Source organism: Mustela nivalis, assembly GCF_964662115.1.
Source record: "Mustela nivalis genome assembly, chromosome: 8".
In the NCBI taxonomy this organism is placed as follows: Eukaryota; Metazoa; Chordata; class Mammalia; order Carnivora; family Mustelidae; genus Mustela; species Mustela nivalis.
In genome coordinates, this window is record NC_139027.1 from 89,393,142 (window position 1) to 89,414,146 (window position 21,005).

At 41.5% G+C, this 21,005-nt stretch overlaps 1 protein-coding gene and 1 long non-coding RNA gene across 2 annotated transcripts in view; one reads left to right on the forward strand and one right to left on the reverse strand.

The window, feature by feature from the left end:
- Positions 1 to 5,226: 5,226 nt before the first annotated feature.
- Positions 5,227 to 21,005, forward strand: part of LOC309871356 — a 359,459-nt gene continuing 343,680 nt past the window's right edge. The window contains exon 1 of the long non-coding RNA XR_014315232.1: positions 5,227 to 5,640. This is a non-coding gene — a long non-coding RNA (uncharacterized lncRNA). The remainder of the gene's footprint in view (positions 5,641 to 21,005) is intronic.
- On the reverse strand, positions 8,937 to 20,711 carry NANP (N-acetylneuraminic acid phosphatase). The gene is made up of 2 exons (XM_082744305.1): positions 20,502 to 20,711; positions 8,937 to 11,218 (listed from the first exon to the last, which is right to left on the reverse strand). Exons 1-2 carry the CDS (start codon positions 20,589 to 20,591, stop codon positions 10,562 to 10,564), a joined length of 747 nt encoding a protein of 248 aa, XP_082600431.1. The 5' UTR covers positions 20,592 to 20,711; the 3' UTR covers positions 8,937 to 10,561.

Here is a 21,005-nt window from a genome sequence, read left to right on the forward strand (position 1 = left end):
TGCAGAAAACATTCAAGTCAAGGGGTTGTGGCAAGGAAGCCACAGGCAGCAGAGAGCTGTGGGTGGATATAACCTACTTCTCACTGACAGTGCAGCAAGGACATGGGAGAGAGGCTTAGAACCTTCCCCAGGAGCAGTGCCTGGGAAAGGAAGGGAATGTCACTGGTGGCAGTGGTGGAGAGGTCTGTCAGAGAAATGGGGCCAGTGGGGCAGCCTAATGGAGAAGGGGACCAGAAGCAGCAGCTGCAAGAGTCCAGCAGGGATTCTGAAAAGCTCCCATGAGTTCCCACATGGTAGTGATGAGGGAGCAGGAGGCTGACTGAGGACAAAGCAAAAGCTGGCACCTTGCACACCCTCTCCATCAGCTCCCCCTCGGTAATATGTGTAGCATTCCTCAGGCACCCCTGACTGCCATAAGAAACAAATAGTTAACTTGCAGAGATCACAATCCTGCAAGACAGGAGTCTCCCTTGGTTTACAAATGTCCTAGAGATCTACAAAGAAGTTACTTTATCAATAGCACAGTTTCCAGAGGCAAATAACTCAGTTCCTCAAGCCCTAGTGTCACCCTCCCCTCCATAAACAAAACTGAAGGAGGCTGAGGTAGAAGGAAATGTAAATATAGTTAAATCTCTTCTGAACCTAAATCTCACTAACAAAGACACTTATAGCAGGATTGTGACATCCCACCAAGAATCTCCCAACTATCTTGATGTTAATGGCTGGCCAAAGGACAACATTGATCTAGTCACAAGGCCTCTGGTATCCTGGCACCTTGTAGGCCCTCTTTAGCATACGAAAGCTCCGTTGAAACCTCCCTTCCTCTCACATTCCCCCAACTGCAAGGTACAGAACTTGCCATCTCTCACATCCCGGGCAGCAGCTCTTCCTGCCCACGGGTCCTGTCCCCGTGCTTTAGTAAACCACCATTTTGCACCAAAGATGTCTCAAGAATTCTTTCTTGGTCATCAGCTCCGGACCTCAGCCCACCGAACCTCACCTAGGTTCTAGAACTTCATCAGTAGTGAGGTGTGAAAGCCTGCTGCACCTTCAGGCTGTCGAGCTAACTCAGAATGGCAGCAGGCTCTGACCAAGTGAGAAACCCCTGTCCACCTCCCATGCCTCCCCTCTGCTCAGGAGCAGATGAATGCAGAAGAAAACTGTACTTTATCCCACAGGGAGGATCCATTTACACATCTGAATCAAGATTGTTTGTGACTTAAAGTGATCAGAGGACTATTTACTAGGAATGAACAGAAAAGCCTGGAGGAGCTTCAATCAAATCTTCATCCACTGGCAGGAGAAAGCTTCTCCCACATGTGTCAATATTAAAGGAATAATATAGGTGACAGGAAAGTTTCATTTTGATTACATTTTGGTGTCATCTTGTTTGGCGTACTGGTTACACACGTATTTCCCATTAAGTTCCTTAGTTTTCATATTGTAAGGGCCTACTTAGCCAGAGCAAGCCATTTTGTTGTTTATGCAGTAAACTTAGATTGAACCTGCCCCTTCCCCACAAGAGGAAAGCACTTAGAAACAGAACTGATGAAATACGGCCAAATAGCCCCAATAACGGAGCACAGATACCAGAACATGTCAGGCTGGGCAAAAATAACAGAGCCCAGATACAAGGATGTGTCCAGCCATATGGAAACGTCCTATCAGTGAAAGTGCACGTATTACCTCCCTATCCACCAAGGACGTGTTTGGCCAGGTGGAGATGTCCAAAGCGTAGGTATTACCGCCAGGGAGTGTGAGCTCCCGCCTTTTGGGCTCCAGACAAAGGCGCCAATTCTAGCTAAGGTCATAGGCTGATTTAGATGACTATCATGGGGTAGAATGTAATTCAATTGGCCACCTGTGTGGCCAGGCTCAACCACATGGCCTTTACTCTATAAAAGTTAGTCTGTGAGGCTGGGAGGGGTCGCCTCTTTGCAAGAGACGGCCCTGGCCAGTCAGTTTGATTCTTGATGCTTGGTGCAAAAGAAAGCTTTGCTTGACCTTCGCTTTTTATCAGTCTCATCCTTTTGTCCATGGACCCTTTCAGTGGGGGCTCATCTCGGGATAAAACGGCGAGGACTGAGCCAGCATCAGAAAGCTTCCGGAGGTATGATCTCAAGACCCCTTGAGATCCTATCTGTCTGTTTGTCTGTCTGTCTGTCTGTCTGCGGAGCTCCAGGGTAGTAAAGCCCACCAGGGAGAACCTGGATGCAGCATAGCTCCCAGGGCTGGAATGGATGCGGGGATGCCTGATCCCTAAGGGGGGTGATTGCCAGGGGATACGAGCCCTCCCAGGCAATCAGGGGACCAAGAAAATCCCCAACATTGGGTGCATCTAGGGGACCAGGTAAATCCCCACCAGCGAGTGCCTCTAGGGGACCAAGACAATCCCCACCAGCGAGCGTGTATCAGCGAGCATGTCTAGGGGACCAAGAAAATTCCCAGCAACCGCTGGGTCTACGGATGCACGTAGGGAACCGAAAAAATTCCCTACAGTGGCAGGTTACATTTTTAAGTTGGGATTATATCTTGCACATCTTTGGGCTTAACATCTGGTCGAAGAAAGGCCGCTGGGGCTGGTTGTAGGGGGCCGGGTAACCCCCACCAGCGGGTGAGGGCCGCTTGGTATGGTTCTGGTCTGTGGCTCCTCTTGGCAAGTATTTGTAGGGGGCTGGAAAAACCCCCACGCGCGGCAGGCTCTGGATGAGGACCACTGGGTTTGCGGTTGTCTTTTTGTTGTTTGTTGTTTGTTGTGTTTGAAGGAATGGGGCAAGCAGAGTAAGGGGACTCTGATTTTCATCTCTCTGTTCCTCCTCATAGATGTGGGGCTTCTCCCTCACTCATTTCATGTGTTAAGGGCTATAACTGGAGCCAACTGGGGTTGGTTTAACTCGAGACAGAGACTTTAAGGAATATTGCCAAGCAGATGCTGAAACTTTGTTTTGGGGAAGTTCCTTACTCTCTCTGGCCCGATGTGGACTGCCTAGCGCCCTCCCCCTTGTTGGTGGAAAAGCATGATGTCTGCTCCTCTGCTGGAGTTGATAAGCTCTAAAACTGGGAATGCTTTCTCTGCCTTCTGGTGGCAATTTGTTTCTTCTGTCTCCCACTTCTCATGTTTCTGCACCAGTGTGCGTGCAGCTTGCATGACTAGCCTCTTGATCTTGCACCATGGCTCCTTCTCTTTTCACTGTCAAGGAGCAAGAAGAGCAGCCTCTGTACCTAACACCCCCCACTCCAGCTCTTCCCACCAGTGTATCAGGTAAACATTCAAAGTGGAGTGAACCCAGGTGGAACGTAAATCAGTATTTGAACTAAGTTAAGTTTGTTGGTTTAAGATATACATATCTTTTAAGTTATCAGCAGTAAATGTGAAGCTTCAGATCAAATAAGTGTGATTACTTAAGATCAAATAAGCTCGTTATTTCTGTTAAAATCTGTTAGCAAAGAAATGACTAAACTGATGGCTGTCTGTCTCAATATTTAAATGGGTAATTACTGAGATAGCTTTCAAAGTCTTTGCTAACCTGAAACTTTAAACCAAATGGGATAAAATGCTAGAGTGCTGGTTGCTGGAATTAGGTTTATGCTTTTGAAATCTGTTGGTAAACATGTTTTGTGCTTAACTGATTCATAAATTTGCCATCTGAAGAATTCTGTTTTAACAGTTCACAATTGGTTAATAACTGATTAAGATGTTTCTAAGAGTACAAAATTCTGCTAAGTGTAACTAAGACTGATGGAAATAAGGGAAACAACTCTGTATGTAGGAAAGTAGATAATATGTAAGAAAGATTTAAGAAATAGGAGTACATTTTGTTGAAAGTAAAAAAGGTAATTTTGTCCTAAATGAGATGGTGGTTTAAAAGAAAATGGCTTGGGACAAAACCTAAATGCAAAGGAAAGTTATAGAAGGTTTGTGAAGGGAAATCTTCAGAAAAAAAAAAAAAAATTAGGAATGGTCAGGATGGACCAAAAAAAAAAAAAAAAAAAAAAGGAGAAAAGACCGGATGCCTAATCCTTTTTAAATAAGAAAAAAAAAAAAAAAAAAAAAAAGAAAGAAAACAGCCTCCAAGGTGATTTAGCACTCTTCTGACATGCCTCCACATAGATTATACTTCCAAGTGAAAGGCTCATTTGGCCTTGAGAGATTAAGAAAGGAGCCCAACCTTGAGGGACTGTGAAAACACCCTCTTACCATCCTCCATTGCCTGTAACCATAGAAACTCACTCTTATCTCTTATTTGTAAAGAATGAAAGGGGAGACTGACCACCTCCCATTAGCCAGGGATACCCAAAGATGGGGTGTCCAACCTGTTTGAATCTGGAGTGCCTGACTGTATGAATGTGTCTGTATGGCTCCACTGCTTCGGCTACGGAGTCTGAGTGGGCTGCACCCTGAGTCTCAGGGGTCATGTACTCCACGTACTCCATGTACTCCACATACTCCATGTACTCCATGTATAGTTATGTACTCCACAGAGTAGCCTGGTCTGGGGTTTATACAGACAGACCTTAGCTAAGATGCTCCTAAGTTCCCACGAGGGATGAGAGCAGGACAGCATCTGAAAGACCCCTTCCCTTTGTCTGCGACATCATTCACAGTGGGAGGGAAACCCAGAAAACTCATATCTTAAGACTGCATGCTTAAAAATAAAAAAGGGAAAGACACTGGTATAGAAAAGCTGGTTTTCTCTCTGTTTAAAAGGGCAAAGTTTTCTTCAGTTAATTGAAATGTAAATGGTTTTCTCTTTGCCTGCCCAGAAAATTCAGTTCCTATGTTTTATCAGGTATTTAGCATCCCTAATTATATTTAGCATATGTTTTAAAACTTTCTAAGGTTTTAGCAATTGTTGACAAGATTTAAACCAATAATAAAACTTGGGTTACATTTGGGTAAGTGTTGTAACTATTCTAGAGATTCTATGCATTTCCTAAACTTTTAATGTTTTGATAAGGTCATCACCTGGTAATTTAGCCATATCTATTCTGAGTTTTTGTCATTTGTAATTGTTTTAATTCTCTTGTAAGATGAATTCTGCCTTAAAAGAACTTCATATGGGAGACTTTCAGGACAAATACAGGTCTTTAATATATTAAAATCCTGGAACGGAAACGGGTAAGAATTTCCAGAAGTAAAAGCTGCATTCGGACTAAACCAGAATTAGCAATATGGAAAGTAATATGGGACTAAATGAACTAAAAGATTATAGTGTTGTATCAGTTATTTTAAAAATTGCTGGTTCTCTAATATTTGTTCTTCCAGACCAAGAAAACTTTTTTCCTTAAGATATCTGTGACTTACAGAAATGGAAAAATATTTATTTGCAAATGAATCAAGGCATTCAACTTTTCTATCTGAACCCTCTGAAACCAAAAGGGCTCAGTAAGTATTCTTTCTTCCATGGCAATCAGTCATTTGCATAAGTTCAGTAAGAATCTGTTCTCCTTGTAACAGGACACTATTGGAAACTGGTTATTTTACCAAGGCTTTGACTGGAATGTCATATTTGAAAAGACTTAGATATGACCAGACAGTTTAAAGGAACTAAGGTTGACTTTATGAAACCTGGAGCCGTAAAACCCTTTGGAACTGTTGGCCTGATACCTTGCTTACAGAATTCCCAGCAGCCTCACCAGGTGAGTAAAGAATGTCACTCCTTGGTAGGTGCAAAGCCTCAGAAAGAAGAATTCACCCAAGTCAACTGGTATTGCAGGCATGTCTGATGGCAAGTACATGGCTTGGCTTCTGGCCAGGAGAGGATACTAAAAGTTCAACCTAGAAAATCCTTATAAAAAGTTCCAGCAAAGCAGATTCTAAAAGGTCTATATGATCACACTCACTATTCTTATTGAGCTTATGTAAATAATTAGGCATACTGTAAATCTCCACCTCAAATGGACAGCATTTCTTAAGCTGTGGGTAATGACTATGGGGCACAGGACTGGTTTTGTGGTCTTGACCTACATTAAACATGAAATAGAAAACATCTTCTGTATCACTATACACATCTAATATTGTTTCTACCCCAAACTCAACTAAATCATAGTAAAGGGATCTGTACATACATACCCCTTACCCCCTTGAAAAACAGGCATCAACAAAATTTTGAAAGCTGGAGACATGTGGACAAGTGGCAAATAATTTAGCAGACCAAGGAAAGCTGAGTCAGAACCAACAGTGGGAAGAGCTGAGAAACCATGAGGTACATAGTAGTTTCCTCCAAAAATTTAGGCACCAACACTACCAGATACCTCAGGCCTGAAGGAAAAGGGTGATGGGGAGTTGAATTAAGGGAGGATGGGTGAAAGGTGTTCAATAGACAATCCCTGCCCCCACCCCACCATAAAGTCCTAACAGAAGTTGGGATGCTACTCTGCGAGTAAGACAGAGAATATCTAAACTGGGAGATATCACATGTAATTGGGCTCAATTACAACCAAAAAAAAGATATTAAGTTACCATAGAAATACCTCCTTCTGCACCTCTTTCCCACTCAGTTCCTAGGTGCTGACATCAGACCTCTACCCTTCAGTTAGGAGGCTGAGAAATGCTCTAGGAAATCAGACCAACCAAAAGCAAAGAGCTTAAAACCGTGATCTCAGGGCTTCTCCAATGAACAGCCTATCCAGATACCCTACAGTAAAGGGGCCTCCAAGTTGACAAGCCCCCCACTTGACAGAGATTCCAGTCAGCATCTTCATCTCTCCTCTTTTATTCATGAATACCAAGAATTTCTGGGAATGTGAGGAAAGCCTTTAATGTGAACCAATAGATTCAAATAAATGGATTAGAGCAGCTTGGAAGAAATAGTGGATTCTGTGGATTCTTTAAAAACTTCACAATTTTCTAAGAGACAATATTCCACTCAAAACAAAAACAATGTTACTAAAAAGGAACATTTAGAAAACAAAACAAAGTTCTTGGAAATTAAAAAAATACGATTAGCTGGGGAAAAAATCAATAGGACTACAAGATGTAGATGAAGGAGTCTCCCCCGAAGTGGAACAAAGTAACAGACAGAAAAATAGGAAAGAAAAGATTTAAACAAAGCAGAAGGTCCATAGAGGAGGTCCATAAAAACAAAACAAAACAACAACAACAACAAAACTGGTCACATAAGTACGGCTACTAGAAGACCACAGAGCAATGCTTTTGAAATTCCAAATGAAAATGATATCCAAATGCATGCTGTTAACTATCACTTATGGGAGAAGAGTAAAGGCATTTTCAGCACTTACGATCTTAAACACTGGACCTCTCACACATTTAAAAAACCTACTCAAGGAGGCATGTCACCAAAAACAGGGAACAAATGAAACATAGAAACATGCAGGACAAAACCAGGAAATCGAATGTAAGAGGCAAAGGGAGTCATGAGGATGGCAATATGCAGCAAGTTGAAGGAAACTCATCAGAGTGGAGCAGGGCAAGGGCTCCACAACAGTGCTGACCTTCCCCCCTCAAAGTGAGTGACAATGGAACCATCACTTCTATTGCTGATGTTAATAAGACTGACAGTGGATGGTAGACCATAAAGGTATATGTTCCAAACATGAAAGACTTAAACAGAAGTTTTAGGACTTTCTTTTTCAGTCACTATCTTAGAAAGAGCATTTTTCCCCCCTAAAACTGAAAAGCAGAAATAAAAAACCTGCCTAAATTAGAGAAATTCTGTATAGTCCTATGTACCTATATAAGCAGATACACAGGAAGTTGCTCACAGCAGTGGACTATATGAGTGGTGGACCTCTGGGAAAGAGATGAGACTTTGCAGTTCACCTTTTCATTCTTTTGACTTGTGTACCACAAATGGTAATTGTCCAAAGGTGAATATATTCCCTAATTTAAAAATATGGAGTGAAAAAACTCATCATGTATGGCAAGCAGTTTTAAAAAACTTGCCTCAGTTTTAAGTATGTAAAACTGTATTTAATATATAGTAACTAATATTTTCACTATAAGCAGATTTGAGAGAGCGAGCGAGTGTGTTCATGCACGAACAGGGGGAGGGGCAGTGGCAGAAGTAGACTCCCCACTAAGCAGGAAGCCCAATGTAGGACTCCATCCCAGGACCCTGGGATCATGACCTGAGCCAAAGGCAAACACTTAACTGCCTGAGCCACCGAGGTGCCCCCAGTATTCACTATTAATATATGTGTTTCACTGGTGGTGATGGAAACTGTTTCTTATTGTAGGTTACAAAGAAGCCTGAAAGTACTAAACCAAGTACCTTTGTAACTATAAAAACCCTTTCCTATAATACTTACTGAACATCCACTGGGTCCTGGTCACTATCAGAGCTAACATGTTTGTGCCCCAATGGCTTACATGTGTATATGGAATAATAACACGTTCACTTTTGTGTTAGTATTCCAGGTGCAATGTTCCTATGTGTCTACTCTAGGCCTTCCTCTATAGCTGGTGCTTGGGAGAGCCCCTGGACAATTGAGAATTTAGCGCTTTGTAGAGCACACGGAAAGCTGAAAAAAATTAAGATGATAAGACACTCACTACATCATTTTTTTAATCTTGAGGAGTATTATATTCTAAAAACATTATTAATAAAATCATAGGTCTATTTCAAGATTTCTTACTATCTTCTGTAACATTTCACTTGGAACGTAGAAGACCACTAAGTTTTTCTCCAAGGAAAGGTGCAAATGGAATGCAATATTGCATTACTGCATGTACTGAATGTAAACCAGGAGGAGAAGGAAACAATTTATATCCCCCCTCCAACTTTGGCTGAAGAACTGCTCATTTGACATTCTAGGAACTATCTTGCAGAGATGTGTCACTATGATCTAGAAGCAATGAACCTTCTCCAGTTAGGAGAGTCAATGTGACACTGCCTACATCCACCCTGTGGGATAGCTAAAAGGACAAACCCTCAGCATCACACACCAATCTATTAGAGAAACCACACATGTAGTTACTTTTCTGCCTAGATCTTCCAATTTAATAATTTTTAAATAGCTAAAATATAATCAAGGCCACAAGAGTGCCATGCCTGGAACTATACACAAACATACCCTGTTCACAAGTTTAGCTTCATAGCAACAACACCCTAGGACTGTCAAGGGTACAGTCACAGTTTTAAAAATTAAGAGTGAAAAGTAATTACAACAGGACATTTGCACAAAAGCAGAGAATCTTGTTCTTGGCAATAGGCAGGAGTTAAAGAAGTAAGTTAAGGACAGGCATACCCCAGAATCTAAGTATCATAATCATAGGATATTTAAAGGAGTCATAGCTATACATATTCTAACAGTCTAATATTTTACATTTATAGCTTCTTATACAAAAGTTAAAAAGAATAAACCTGCCCAAAACCAACCCAAATCACATTTTATTTTTTCTTTAATTAGCCATTTTATTCCAAGTTGGTGAACACACGACACTGTCTAGCTTCATGGCCTAGAAAAAGTTTTCTAGTTGCAAGATGCCTTAGTCATTAATTAATAAGCTCAAAGTGAACAAACACTGTGTTGGATATAGAAATTGTGAGAGGCTATCCTTCCTAAAATTTGAAAAACGGGACGTAAGGCAGATGGTTAACACCAAGGGCCATTTAAATTATATTAGAATGGCACCCTGAAATTATTTCATAGCAAAACATAATTTTTAATTAGCTTTCATTGTATGGGTGAAACTGTTCAGTTAAGACAGAATTTATGGGAGTGCTACATGGTTAGGTTGCACCTCTGAGGTATCCACAGAAGGAAAATGACTTTTGTTGCCATGTGACTTATACTTATGCCAGCCAGAGTTCAGTCCCCTGAACCATAATGTGTATGTGGGAAAAGATTATAAAAATACTTCTTTAAGAGGGAAAGACTAGTAAGAACCTACAAGTGCACTCTTGTGCACTTTTCACTATGTGAAAATGTCATGGAAAAGGAGCACCACATGACTTTAACAGCTTTTTTAGTGGAAAAATCTCTTTGTCATGTATACACCATAGGAAAATTACCCACAGCCCCCCAAAAAAGGTCATGAAGAAAAGCTGGATTCATAAAAGAATGTATATATTCCAAGTAGGCAAAAATATGGTATATATATATTTTAAAAAATATGCAAAATAATTTCATTATGGAATGCCTTAATTGGCATGTGACTTAGCACTTATTTCCTATTAATCAGATCTAATTCTGATAAATCTCTATTATATATGTTTTAGATTATCTATTTAAAAAAATATCTATTTTTAAGACAACATAAAAACCTGTATTTGTGCATACAAATACAAGCTATCTTGCTTAGTATCTTCATAGATCCAAGATGCCACAAGATTAATAAAATAATTTTTTAAAAACCTCAAGCACAGATTAACAAATAACATATTTCCTCAAGTTTTCTGGATTACACTATTTAAAGTTAACTTGTATTAACTAATGTACTCTGGACTTCCAGATATAAATACCAGTCAGTGGTTGGTTATTAAGTCATAAGTAAAAATATTCTTAGAAATGGGTCTTAAGTGGAATGCCTTAACTTTTCTTAGTTCAGAACCTGTAATTTGACCCTAAAATACATAATCATGCCCTTTTATGTGCTTTAAGCTGACATACTGACTGTACAATCTATACTTTGTAAGAGAGCAGGTAACTCCAGCACAGAAGAAACTATATAATGTGGCATGGGGGATGACTTCAGTGGCATTATTCCATTTTTATTTATCCAGACTGTTGCTTTCAGCCCTGCATTAAGGCCTCCTTGTATATCGGTTTCTAGTGTGTCACCAACCATCACACAGTCCCCAGGCTGTACTCCGAGGAGATTACAGCAGTAATAAAATATGGAAGGTGCTGGTTTCTCTTCTTTCTGTTCCCCACCTACAACGATAGCGTCAAAATAGGACTGGCAGGCGCAAGCCTCAATCTTCTCCCTCTGGGTCTGTTGGTCTCCATTTGTTAATAAAAGTAGGCGCACCTCCTTTCGAAGTTCAGTAAGCATGGCTTTGACATCTTCTGCTAGTATCATATGCTGTAAACGTGTAGATTTCCACAGGAAATAACATTCTTCAGCCAATTTCCTATTGGCCGCACCACCCTTCGTTTCCTGGATTGCTTCTTCCCAGTGTAAAGTCCTTAGGTCAGTAATGCATGTACTGGAAGGATGAAAACATTCCTTGCTAAGTTTAACTTGAACCTTGTCACAAATGGTTTCAGCCTCTTCTTTGTAATGGTATTTTGATTGTAAGAGCTTTATCACCTAAAAAAAGAAGAACAACTCCATTAACACATTTCAGGTCTTTTATAGTCATACCCTGAGAAACCATGTACCTATAATCCCTGGGTAGAAATTCCAACTCCACATGCCTGCCTTAAGGCAGCTCTACTATTACACCATTTATGGTGGGAATTGGTCTCATTTTCAAAGAATATCAGAGGAAAGATCTCCCAATCTCTCCACACAACTCATTCATATTTTTTGACCAATTTCTACTCTAAGTATCTTCAGCTATAGGTCATAAAAACCCTTTATTTGGCAGTCTGCCACCTTCCACCCTGGTTATGAAGAAATGGAAATAAAATTTGGTTTAAATTTAGTAAAACGTTTTGGGGCGCCTGGGTGGCTCAGTGGGTTAAGCCGCAGCCTTCGGCTCAGGTCATGATCTCAGGGTCCTGGGATCGAGTCCCGCATCGGGCTCTCTGCTCAGCAGGGAGCCTGCTTCCCTCTCTCTCTCTCTGCCTGCCTCTCCATCTACTTGTGATTTCTCTCTGTCAAATAAATAAATAAAATCTTTAAAATAAATAAATAAATTTAGTAAAACGTTTTAATTTCACCACAACCATTATATAGACTCTTCCCAGAAATAACATTGGTTCATCCAATCCTTTACCTACATCCATTTTATGTTTTGAAGGCCTAAACTGACCACCATATAAAATGGGACCTATTATATAGGGCACTTTTAAAAACATGTATTCAATTCTAATAGAATGAAGAACCTGCTGTGATTTCAGCAATTTAATGACGCAGTTCTTCTTCCAAACCTAGAGTTCTGAGTCACCCTCTGTTACACTGGTTCTGACTCTGTCATCAGAATTACATGCTCCCTCTCGTGTTCCCCAACTTTTTATCTTGGCTTTTATTATCTTCTTTTCCATTTGGCCTCTCTTAATATTTACTGAGACCCTAATGTGGCAAGTATAGTGCCTAATGCTCACATATATTATTTCTAACTTCTCTACAACTCTGCAAGGGACTCCCCTTTTTGAGATAAGGAAATGGAAATTCAGAACTGTTAAATAATTTGCCTAAACTGGGATTTAAATCCACACTTGCCTACTTCCAAAGCACATGTGCTTAGGCAGTGGAGACTGGGTCCGTTGCCCTCATGACATTATCTGCTGGGGTAAATAAACAGGGATGCAACCACTATAAATGCTGGGTCGACTGCTGTAACAGTCATGTAAACAATAGTGGAAATAAAATGTAAGAACAAGTCATTCATGACAGTGGAAATAAAGTGTAAGAACAAGTCACTCCACAGGGTTATTGGATATGACTTCATAGCCAAAGTAACATTTAAACTAAGGTGTTACCAAGTCTGTAGGGTAGGCATAGGAAGAGAATGAAATAATTCTAGACAGAAGGAATAACAAGAACAAAGATACAGAGCTTGGAATTTTGAGAACTGGGAAAGGTGAGAAGCCGATTTCAGACTGAAATGGAAGGCATGTGAGGGGGAAATCCTAAAAGATCAGGCTGGAGAGTCTGTTTGCAACTGGTTAGTAAAAGGCCTTCAATCTAAGCCTTCTATAGATGCTACCCAAGTCCCCTTGGCACATACTGTTCCCATACATGTTAATGGCTTTATACCATAAGTAATACTGTAATGCCAATTGGGCTTCATACTGTAAGTAACTAAGGGTTTTATTTGACCACAGGAGCAGCCACGCACACAAGCTGGGGCTGAAATTTTACCCTGGAAGCAGGCCTCAACTAATGAGGAGCAGAAATTGGTAGATTAATATCCCAGCTTTCTTTTCCCTTGGGAGGGACAACTGAAGCATGCTCTGTATGCTGTCTCCCAGAGCTCCTCAACTGTTCACACTAGTAACTTAACTCATTTATTAGACTCCCTCTCTTCCTTGTATGATCCCACCACTCTTTTACAGCACTTGTAAGGACCACCTCCCAAATGGACTACCTGAATTTTAAGTCCCTACCTTAGGGACATCTGGAGAAAGTTGACAATACCAAGACAAATTTGGATCTTGGGATGATGAGTGTAATGTACACAGTTGAGACTAAAAACTGTCTGCTGTTGGAGCAAAGAGGTCAAGTAAATTAAAAAGTGTTGCCCTAAAGTATACAGGGAACAAGTAGTATGCTACTCATACCAGATACTGAAAAGGGGAAAGAAATTAACAGACACATTTTTCTTCCTTCAAAGTATAAGAATCACATCAAAAGTAAATGTTGTTCAGGCTATTTGTGCTCTTCAAAAAATGTAATAATTAAGAAAAGTCTTATTACTTCAAGGAAAAGATATCATTCCTAAGAATTTTAGGGGGAGGCCAATTTAAATTAACAAACTGAGCTTTTACAGCCTCTGTGCTAATGTCATCATCTTTTCTAACAATGTCAGTTGAATTACTCTTGAGCTATGATGGAAGGTCATCCTAAAGTTTTAGCAAACCTATTGCTACACAACAGAAGAACACAGGCCTCTAGAAATCCATAGTGCTTAAGCTTAAATAGGAGCTGGCTCATAGTTAGCAAGCAAGGAGCTCTCAATAAATGTCCAATTTTCTGTTACTGCAACTGGCAATTCATTTCGCATGTTCTTAGGGCTCTGAAAAAAAAACAGAATTAGCTCACCTTAAAGGGAAAGTCTTGTAAAGGTATAGCATACGACTTTCAAGTTTTGAAATTCCTTCTCATTATATCCTCTGAATTAACTTTCTCATTTTTTCACACAGCATCTAATTATAGATTCATTTGGGATCACAAGCAGCATTTTTAAAGAAAGATTTTATTTATTTGACAGAGAGAAAACAAGCACACAAGCAGGGAGAACAGTAGAGGGAGAAGGACAAGCAGGCTCCCAGCTGAGCAGGGAGCCCAATGTGGGGCTCGATCCCAGGACCCTGGGATCATGATCTGAGCTGAAGGCAGACGTTTAACGACTGGGCCACTCTGGTGCCCCCAAGTAGCATTTTAATATTAACATATTTGGGGAAAAAGCTTATCAGCCATTTACATATTATTAAAACAGAAATAACACCTACTGAATCACTGTTGTACACCTGAAACTAATGTAACATTGTGTATCAGCTATACTTCAGTAAAAACAAAAAACACCTAACTTAAATTAGTTCATATTATTACTAGTATAAACAATCCTAACCCCTGTACTGAGAAAACAGGAATTTTCGTAGAATTGGGGGTGGGGGACAATGATCTCTAACTTGGTGGTCTGAAGATATTTTGTGCAAGTGGTAAGGCAGGCTTGAAAAGGATTCTGACCACAATTAAGCCCATGAGGTACCTAAAGGCCTAAAGAAAAGGGCCCTAGGACAGTGAAGGGGGGGGGAGGGAAATCAATTTGTAGATAAGATAAACTCAAGTTTCTTTTTTTTTTTTTTAAGATTTTATTTATTTATTTGACAGAGAGAGATCACAAGTAGATGGAGAGGCAGGCAGAGAGAGAGAGAGAGAGAGAGAGGGAAGCAGGCTCCCTGCTGAGCAGAGAGCCCAATGTGGGACTCAATCCCAGGACCCTGAGATCATGACCTGAGCCGAAGGCAGCGGCTTAACCCACTGAGCCACCCAGGCGCCCCTAAACTCAAGTTTCTACTTCAAAACTCTATTTAGGTCTCAGCTTAACCCATACAGAAAGGAAACTGTATCCTTCTAACCTGCTGTCTGGACCCAGAATTAAAGTTACTATCATCAGTTCTAGTTTTTAGCTAATTGTGATTTAAATACTTTTTCAGGGTTAGTGTGGGAACTATGTAATATTATAACACTATGATATGATATGAAGTAGCTGAATTCCAAATAAAACTGAGTTAAAAATACGTGCTCATGGAGACACCTGGATGGCTCAGTTGCTGGGCATCATGACTCTTGATTTCAGCTCAGGTTGTGATCTTGGGGTCCTGGGACAGAGCCTCATGTCAGGCTCCATGCTCAATGTGGGGTCTGTTTGTGATTCTCTCTCTCCCTCTGCCCCTTCCTGTGCTTGCACTCACTCTCTCTAAAATAAATGAAAAATAAAAGCTTAAAAAAATACATTCTCACAGAATATGACTGCCTACATACAGCCTAACAATTCAAGCAGCTCTTATGTTATTTTTTAGTCCAAGTCTTTCTTCAAACATCATTTACTCTATGTGACTTCCTAATCAACCTATTTAAAACTGCAATTCATTCTCCTCTCCACTTTTCCAAACATACTTATAAATAAATATACATTTGATGTATTATGTTCATGGCCAACCAACACTAGAAAGTAAACTCACAAATGCAGATATAGTTTCTGCTCTGTTCACTGAGAAACCCCAAATTTCTGCAGACAGCTTCCTCTTAGGTAGTGACTCTGAAAGAAAGGCCTGAAGAAGGTAGACCGAAATAACTTTTCCAGAAGATGAAAAAAAATGAAACAGATATATAGAGTTAGTATATGGCTCCTTCTCCCCAAGCACAAGGCAATGACTAGATCTTTCCTCCCTTTGGTATGTTACTTTTGAATTGGTTAACAGTTATGGACAGTGTTGTATTCTTTTTTTTTTTCTTTTAGATTTTAATAGTTTATTTGGAGAGAGAAAGAGAGAAAATATGAGCAGGGGGAGGTGCAGAGGGAGAAGCAGGCTCCTCACTGAAGCACGGCGGCTGATGCAAGGCTCAGCCCTAGGATCCCGAGATTATGACCTGAGCTGAAGGCAAACACTTAACTGATTGAGCCACCCAGGTGCCTCAGAGGGTGCTGTATTCTAATGTGATAAAGCACTCCTTGTATAGGAGCACCTGGGTGGCTCAGTGGGCTAAGCCTCTGCCTTCAGCTCAGGTCAGGATCCCAGGGTCCTGGGATCGAGCCCCACATCAGGCTCTCTGCTCAGCAGGGAGCCTGCTTCACCCTCTCTCTCTGCCTGCCTCTCTTGTCTACTTGTGATCTGTCAAATAAATAAAATCTTAAAAAAAAAAAAAAAGGCACTCCTTGTATAGTCAAAAGCACACAACTCAATTCTGTTTGTTTAATAGGATGTTTGTAAGGGAGGTAACAAGAGAACCAAGTCTGTAGATCCGGAATTTTATCCACCCATCCATTCATTATTCATTAAATATTTACCATGTATCAAATGAATATGACCAAGACAGTTTGTTTTCTCTTAAGAAGCTATTAAGTTGCAGGCATCTGAGTTGCAAAAACTAATTGTAATCTCCTTTGATAAGTACATTATAAAATATCTTGAACAAAATACAGTGTTGGTATAAGAGAGTTTGGTATACACCCCTAGGGAGAAATACAATCTGACTTCTTTTCAGAAATTTCACTCTGGTAGGACTGTGGAGGATAAATTGGACACAGTAAGCTTGGAGATACCACCACAGCAATAGCTAGGTGACAGACAAGTCCACCTTTAAGCAAGATAAGGGCAGTGGGGGGTGGATATGCAGGAAGGGGACAGACTGGGTGGACACGGTAGATGGTACAACTTAACAAGTGTACACTTGGATGCTACTCTTACCATGCATTCAATTAAACCTGATAAGGACACTGAGGACTAATATCACCATTCACATTTTTAAATAAGAATTTAAGATTTAGAATGGTTAGGGAACTTGTTCAGGCATTTTCAGCTAGGTATTGGAGAGCTGTGATTCAAACTCAAATGCCTGATTTTAACACATGAACTCTAGGCTATAGCATGATTTGGCCTAAACCAAGGATTTATTTGCAACATATTGGGCTTGGCCTGCCAAGAACACACAAGGCATCTGAAGAAACTGGAGGCAATACAGTACAGGGTGGTGCCCATGAGGTCAAGGTCAAGGGGAAGGGGACAGTCAATAGTATGGAATGCCTTAGCAAAGCCATTAATACAGACTTAAAATGTCCATTGATTTTGGCAATTTGAAAAGTGTGTAATGACTGGGCAAGCCCATTTCATTAAGTAGCACAGAGAGAGGCTATATGTCAAGGGATTAAGGAATAAATAAAGGTGGAGACATAGAAATAATGTATATAGATTTCTTTCAAAAAACATTGCTGTCAACACAAAATCAGACACACAGATAAATGGAACAGAACAGAGGATCCAGAAACACATACTCAATTCTCTGGTCAATTAATCTTCCACAAAGCAGGGAAGAATATCCAATGGAAAAAAGATAGTCTCTTCAACAAATGGTGTTGGGAAAATTGGACAGCCACATGCAGAATGAAACTGGACCACTTTCTTACACCACATACAAAAATAAATTCAAAATAGACTAAAGACCTAAATGTGTGACAGGAAACCATCAAAAGACTAGAGAACACAGGCAGCAACCTCTTTGACCTCAGCATCTTTGACTTCTTGCTAGACACATCCATAGACGCAAGGGAAACAAAAGCAAAAATAAACTATTGGGACTTCATCAAGATAAATTTTTTGTTTGTGTTTTTCAGCATGGTTATTTCATATTTTATTGGACTGATGTATATCAGTTTGAGATGTAAAGCTAACCTAGGACTAAGAATACCGAATAGGAAATGGGGAGAAGCCATCCACAAATTTGATTAAATTACTAAGAACATAAATCTTTGGGTTAGAATTGAGGGAAAAAAAACTGTTCAGAGCTTTGGTGTCTAACGAGAATCTCCTAAAGGCTCTACTAATACAAGGTCAGTTTATGGAAAAACTTTTGAATTGCACAAAACCCCTTAAGGCAGGAGAAATGGGCATGATAGAAGAATGTGGGCTGTGGGGCAGCCACTCTGCAACAGAGACAGCTGGGCTAGAGGCTGCGACTATGGCCCAGGACCTGCAGGTAGGCTGTAAATCTAGAGGTAAAACTTAGTGCACTGACTCAAAGCTCCTGCTGATGATGCTTTCCTCAGACAAGGAAAAACTTTTCTTTTTTTTTAAATTTTATTTATTTGACAGAGAGACACAGAGCACAAGCAGGGGGAGCAGCAGAGGGAGAAGGAGAAGGAGGTTCTCTGCTGGGCAGGGAGCCCAATTCAGGGCTTGATCCCAGGACCCTGGGATTATGACCTGACCATGACTGAAGGCAGATGTTTAGCCAACTGAGCCACCCAGGCACCCCAAGATAAAAAGTTTTTGCAGAGCAAAGTAAACAGTGGACAAAACCAAAAGACAACCAACAGAATGGGAAAAAATATTTGCAAATAAATATCAGATAAAGTTCTACTATCAAAAATCTGTAAAGAACTTATCAAACTCAACAACCCAAAACCAAATAATTTAGCCAAGAAATGGGCAGAAGACATGAACAGACTTTTCTCCAAAAAAAAAAAAAAAAAAAAAAGGCTAACAGATGCATGAAAAAATGATCAGTATCACTCAAGATCAGGGAGCTACAAATCAAAACCACAATGAAGTACCACTTCACACCAGTCAGAATGGCTAAAATGAACAAGTCAGAAAAGGACAGATCTTGGTGATGATGCAAAGAAAGAGGAACCCTCTTACACTGTTGGTAGGAATGCAAGCTGGTATAGCCTTCTTGGAAAACAGTATAGAGGTTCCTTAAAAAGTTGAAAATGGAGCTATTCTATGACCCAGCAATTGTACCTAAGTATTTATCCAAAGGATACAAACATAATGATTGGAAGGGGCACCTGCACCCCAATGTTTATAGCAGCAATGACCATAAAAGGCAAACTATGGAAAGAGCCCAGATGTCCATCGACGGATAAATGGATAAAGAAGACCTGGTATATATATATATGTATGTATGTATGTATGTGTGTATGTATCTCCAAAAAGAATGAAATCTTGACATTTGCAACAACATGGATGGAACTAGACGGTATTATGCTAAGTGAAATAAGTCAGAGAAAGACAAATACCACATGATTTCACTCATGCATGGAATTTAAGAAACAAAACAGATGAACATAGGGGATGGGAAGGAAAAATAAGATAAAAACGGAGAGGGAGGCAACCGTAAGAGCCTCTTAACTCTAGGAACAATCTTGAGGTGGCTGGAGGGAAGGCGGGTGGGGGATGATATAATGGGTGATGGGCATGAAGGAGGGCGCCTGATGTCATGAGCTGTGGGTATTACATGCAACTGATGATTCCCTGAAACCAATAATACACTATATGCTAACTAACTTCAACTTAAATTAACAACAACAAAAAAAACCCCAAAGCCCTCAAGGGAGACAGATATCATCTAGCGAAGGATGAAGGGTTCCAGAGAGGCTTCTTTTTTTATTTTTTGAAGCATGGGACAAACCTGAATATGCAGGAATGGAATGCACCAAGAAAGAGGATGAAGACGAGGGAGTCAAAACCTGGGACACCTATGCTGCCCGGTCAGGTAAGCCAAAACTCTGGGGTCTGGTCTTGATCTCACGGTCTTGAGGTCACCCAGTCTAGCCCACCTTCGGGGCAAAAAAAACAAAAAAACAAAAAAACAAAAAAAATCAGAGAGTCAATACCTAACTAATGAAGCACGAAGAGGTTGGGACTCTCAGGGTTGGGAGGATTAGCTTTTGGAAAGTGGGTTTTCACATCTGATAATCTTTGGTTTTCTTCTTAGACCTGCAGGTAGAAGAAAGCAGGGGTGGATGTGGGGCTTCAAGAAGTCTGATTCAGCATCTGTGGGTACGGAAAGGAGAGGATGCTGCTGAGTAATGCCTCATGAAAGGAGTGCTCTGTGCAAGCACGGACTGTGAATGTAACCTCAGAAATCTAAGGGTCACACCCACAGCAGAGAGACTGGAGGTGAATTTCTGCGGAGAAATTTTCTGGAGTCAATTAAGCCCAGGCTCGCCACTGACAGTTGTGTAACTTCCCGGGTCTCCTCAAAGATCTGCCTAAGACCACGCAGTGTGATGAGGCCAACCACGGAGAGCCTGGCGCCACGCTCGCCTAGCAGGTCGGAACCTGTCCGGGCAAAAAGCCAGTTGACCGTCTATGTTTGTGGGCAACTCTGCCACCGTGGCAGTTTTAACGACGTCTTTTCCGGGTGCCACAGGTGGAAACAACTTCCAGAACCCAGCTTCCCAGATCTGGGCGTAGCCAGGCAGGTAACCCAAGCCTCCGGGGGCGAGGGAAAGCAGCCTCCCCAACCAGTTCCCCCTGCCCACTCGTCCTTCTTTCCCGCTCCTTCCAGAACGCGGTGGGTCTTAAAGGACGAGAATCCAGTGCCTCCGGGATGACCCAGCCCCAGACGCGGTGTCGATGGACTCGGCAGTGGGAAGGTCGGGAGTGGGAGGACACCAAGAGGACAGGAAAGCGCGCGATATGGGTTGGGCGCCCTGACCCTGCCCAAAGAAGGACCGGGGAAGTTGGGACGTTACCTCCAACATGCCTTTTCTACTGGCCCCGGCAGTGTCGATGAGCGTGTTGTCCAAATCGAAGAAAACCGCCCGCACCCCGTTCAGCACCATCCCGCCAGGCGGGCTCGCTCGCCGCTACTCCAACTCGCCACAGCCGGCGCCGCCCACGCATGCGTGAAGCGGGACCGCGGGCAAGGAAAACGGGGGCGGAGCCGTGAGGTCATCTGACCCTTCGGCGCTACCAACGGAACTCTCGCGAGATGTCTCATATCAGTGCGTCTGAGAACAGCGAGATGCCGCGAGACTCCGAACGGTCCGTCGGGTGCGATGTAGTCACACCCTCATCGGCGGGCGAGTGGTTATCTGAGCTCTCTGAGTTTGGGGGTGATTAGGTACGCTGTTTTCCTTCGTAGCTGCTTTCTGCTTATCTCTTTTCGTGTTGCTCTCCTGCCCCTGCCGTGAGGAGAATGTCCTAAGTATTCCCGGGAGGTTTTTTGCGCCCTTTGGCGCCTTGGGAAGGAGGCC

Excerpts from the sequence above, each read along its gene's own strand:
- NANP (XM_082744305.1), bottom strand. The coding sequence starts at position 20,591 with ATGGTGCTGAACGGGGTGCGGGCGGTTTTCTTCGATTTGGACAACACG. Across the intron at positions 11,219-20,501 it reads GTAGAAAAGGCATGTTGGAG|GTGATAAAGCTCTTACAATC; the intron begins GTAACGTCCCAA and ends TTCTTTTTTTAG.